This window comes from Phaethon lepturus, unplaced genomic scaffold (assembly GCF_000687285.1).
Source record: "Phaethon lepturus isolate BGI_N335 unplaced genomic scaffold, ASM68728v1 scaffold40896, whole genome shotgun sequence".
Lineage (NCBI taxonomy): Eukaryota > Metazoa > Chordata > Aves > Phaethontiformes > Phaethontidae > Phaethon > Phaethon lepturus.
In genome coordinates, this window is record NW_010547637.1 from 1 (window position 1) to 2,568 (window position 2,568).

Sequence of the window (2,568 nt, forward strand, 5' to 3'; positions counted from 1 at the left end):
TTGCTGATGCCCCCGATGATGTTTTCTGCTGTGATGACTCATGGTGTTCTCTCTTGTCTTTAGATACCAGCCTGTTGATATCATTCAACCAACCAATCATGTATTGCCAGCCTCATTCGGGGATTCTGATTGGTACTTTGTCACAGGCATCTCTCTTACCTCCACCAATGAGTCCTCACGTAGAAAACCACCACAGCATGACCTGCAGAAACAGGGAATGCCAGGTGAATATTGACTCTTTCTCCTCCGTCTTTGTGGTACTCACAGGCCCACGGGCCTCTGTGTCTTTTTTTTTTCTCTCTCTCTCTCCTCTAGATCACGAACTGCTCAGGCAAGAGCTGAACAACCGGTTTTTGGTTCAGAGTTCGGACCGGGCCGCTGCCTCACTTGGCCCGGTGCCGCTGCTGAGAGCGGAGTTTCACCAGCACCAACACACGCATCAGCACCAACACACCCACCAGCACACATTCACTCCTTTTCCATCCAGCTTGCCCCAGACGCCGCTCATGCCGCCCTCTGCACCTCCCATGGTGCGTACCCCAGCCCAAAATGTGAGGATAAGTAGAGCATCTCTGGTCAAAAAGCCTAACCCGCTCTTGTCAAACAAAACCCAGTCCTCTTCATTTCAGCCAGGTGTGCTGTCCCTGCCCCTCCGACCTGGAGGCCTGGAGAGACAGGCCCAGCACTCCCCAGGGGACCCTCTTTCCGTCCAGAGCCTCCACGCTGAGCCTCCAGGTCCCCCACGCTGCTACCCATGCGCAGATACCACAGCCATAAAACAAGTCCAGGGTCCCCTTAGTTTCCCTTTTCCTGTGTCCTGCTGTGTATTTCGATTCCCCTTCCCCAGGGGAAGGGGACACGTGTCATGGTGTCATGACACACCAAAACACACCAGCAAGGACGTCACAAGACTGGTGGCCTCTGGTACCAAACGCAGTCCCCACAACTGTTTGTTTTGGGGCAGACCGTACTTGCTTAGCCAGAGCTCTCGCCATGCAGCAGCATTTCATCTCATAGGAGTTGTCCCTCTTCCTCCTAATTCCCTAATCTATATCGATTTTGGCATTTATTATTTGATTACATCAACAAAGCACTAATTTTTGTGTGGCTGTTCTTCCTGTGGCAGAGATCCTCCTGGCCGTGTAATAAGCGCTAGCGTTTTGCCATTGAATTTTCTTGTAACACAATGGGACTTTGCCGCAGCTGTTACAAAATTGTTAGAGATCTGCTGCAAATGGATTTTGTCAGTACTTTAAAGCGCACTCTCTCCCCATTTCTGGCAATTACTTTGTGAGATTGAAAGAGCAAGATTCAGCTTTTTTTCCCCTCTCAGCTTCATGCTGTGTCCAAAATGTAGAAACAACCCTCTTCTGCTGAGGCTAGCAAAAGCAGCATTTGGGAAGAACTACCAAGAACTCAAGGAGCATAATGTTTCTCACTTTTCTTTCCCACTGCTGACTGCCCGATGACATTCTTGGGTTGTAATCTGCTTAGCAGCGAGACAATTAAAAGTAATACCATCCACCCAAAATCCAGCCCCAGGTGTTTGCTCAATGTACTAGTGTGTAAACACCTTCCCTTCTTTTCTTGGTCTGTATAAAACAGGTTTGAAACTTTTCTCAGAAACCTCCTGTGTCATTTAAGAATCCTGCTATCTGATCCTGCGAACAGCTCCCTCCCCTCCCACCCGCGCCCGTTGATGTCAGCCTTCATAGCAAAAACAGCTTGCAAGGCTCTTTTGTTAAATTTCGCTCACATCTTCTTATATTCCACTAGATCAGGTCTGCTAATCCCAACACCAGAGTGGTGAAATTTACAGCTGCATGTGTTTGGTAATTTATGGTATTTACACTGGAGGGGACATGGCTCCGGTAATAACTGTAATTAATGAAATTACAAATCTACTCTCCTGCACAGAGGAGTGTGAAACAGCAGCTGACTTGCCAAATAAGCAGCTTTTCATGGGGTCCTACAGTTCCCTTCCCTGCCTTCTTCCCCGCGCCCTCCTCCCCAGCAGAATGTACATACTGTTCAAAAATGCAATGTATATATGCTTTGATTTTTCTTCCAAGGTGGTACAGGATAAATGGTCATAAAAATAAATACGGAGCACAGGCTGCACACATGGAGGTGTTAAAACCCCATGCTGGAACGGAAGAGGTTAACAATCAGCTTTTCTCTGGGGTGCTCTCACTTCTGCAGGGGAGGGGGAATATACAGAGATTTGTGCATCTAAAGCAATTAAGCCTTTTCTGAACGATTTTGGCACCTACAGGAACCCAGGAAACAGGGAATTGGTATTGTTTGCCCCACAGTAGAAGTTAGGGTCTAATGGAAAACATTCCCTACCTTCTAGTCTGTGATCTAGTTCAGTGCTCTAGGGGCAGATCCCAGATCTAGACCTGGAGCTGAGCTGCCTTGCGTTGCGCTGTGCTGCAGATGCCAGCTCTGCTCTCCTCACAGCGAAGGAACCTCCTCACGTAGTGCCGGCAAGCAGGGTCCTGCCGTGGCACTCGGCAGCACCCGCCGCAGCCCAGGGGCTAACGCCCTTACCTCTCCATTTAGTTT

At 48.9% G+C, this 2,568-nt stretch overlaps 1 protein-coding gene across 1 annotated transcript in view; it reads left to right on the plus strand.

The window, feature by feature from the left end:
- Positions 1-315: 315 nt before the first annotated feature.
- Positions 316-2,568, plus strand: part of LOC104622823 (autism susceptibility gene 2 protein-like) — a gene marked incomplete at its 5' end in the record, with an annotated part of 20,983 nt that continues 18,730 nt past the window's right edge. The window contains one exon of the mRNA XM_010289707.1: positions 316-530. Within this exon, the coding sequence (XP_010288009.1) occupies positions 316-530 (215 nt within the window). The remainder of the gene's footprint in view (positions 531-2,568) is intronic.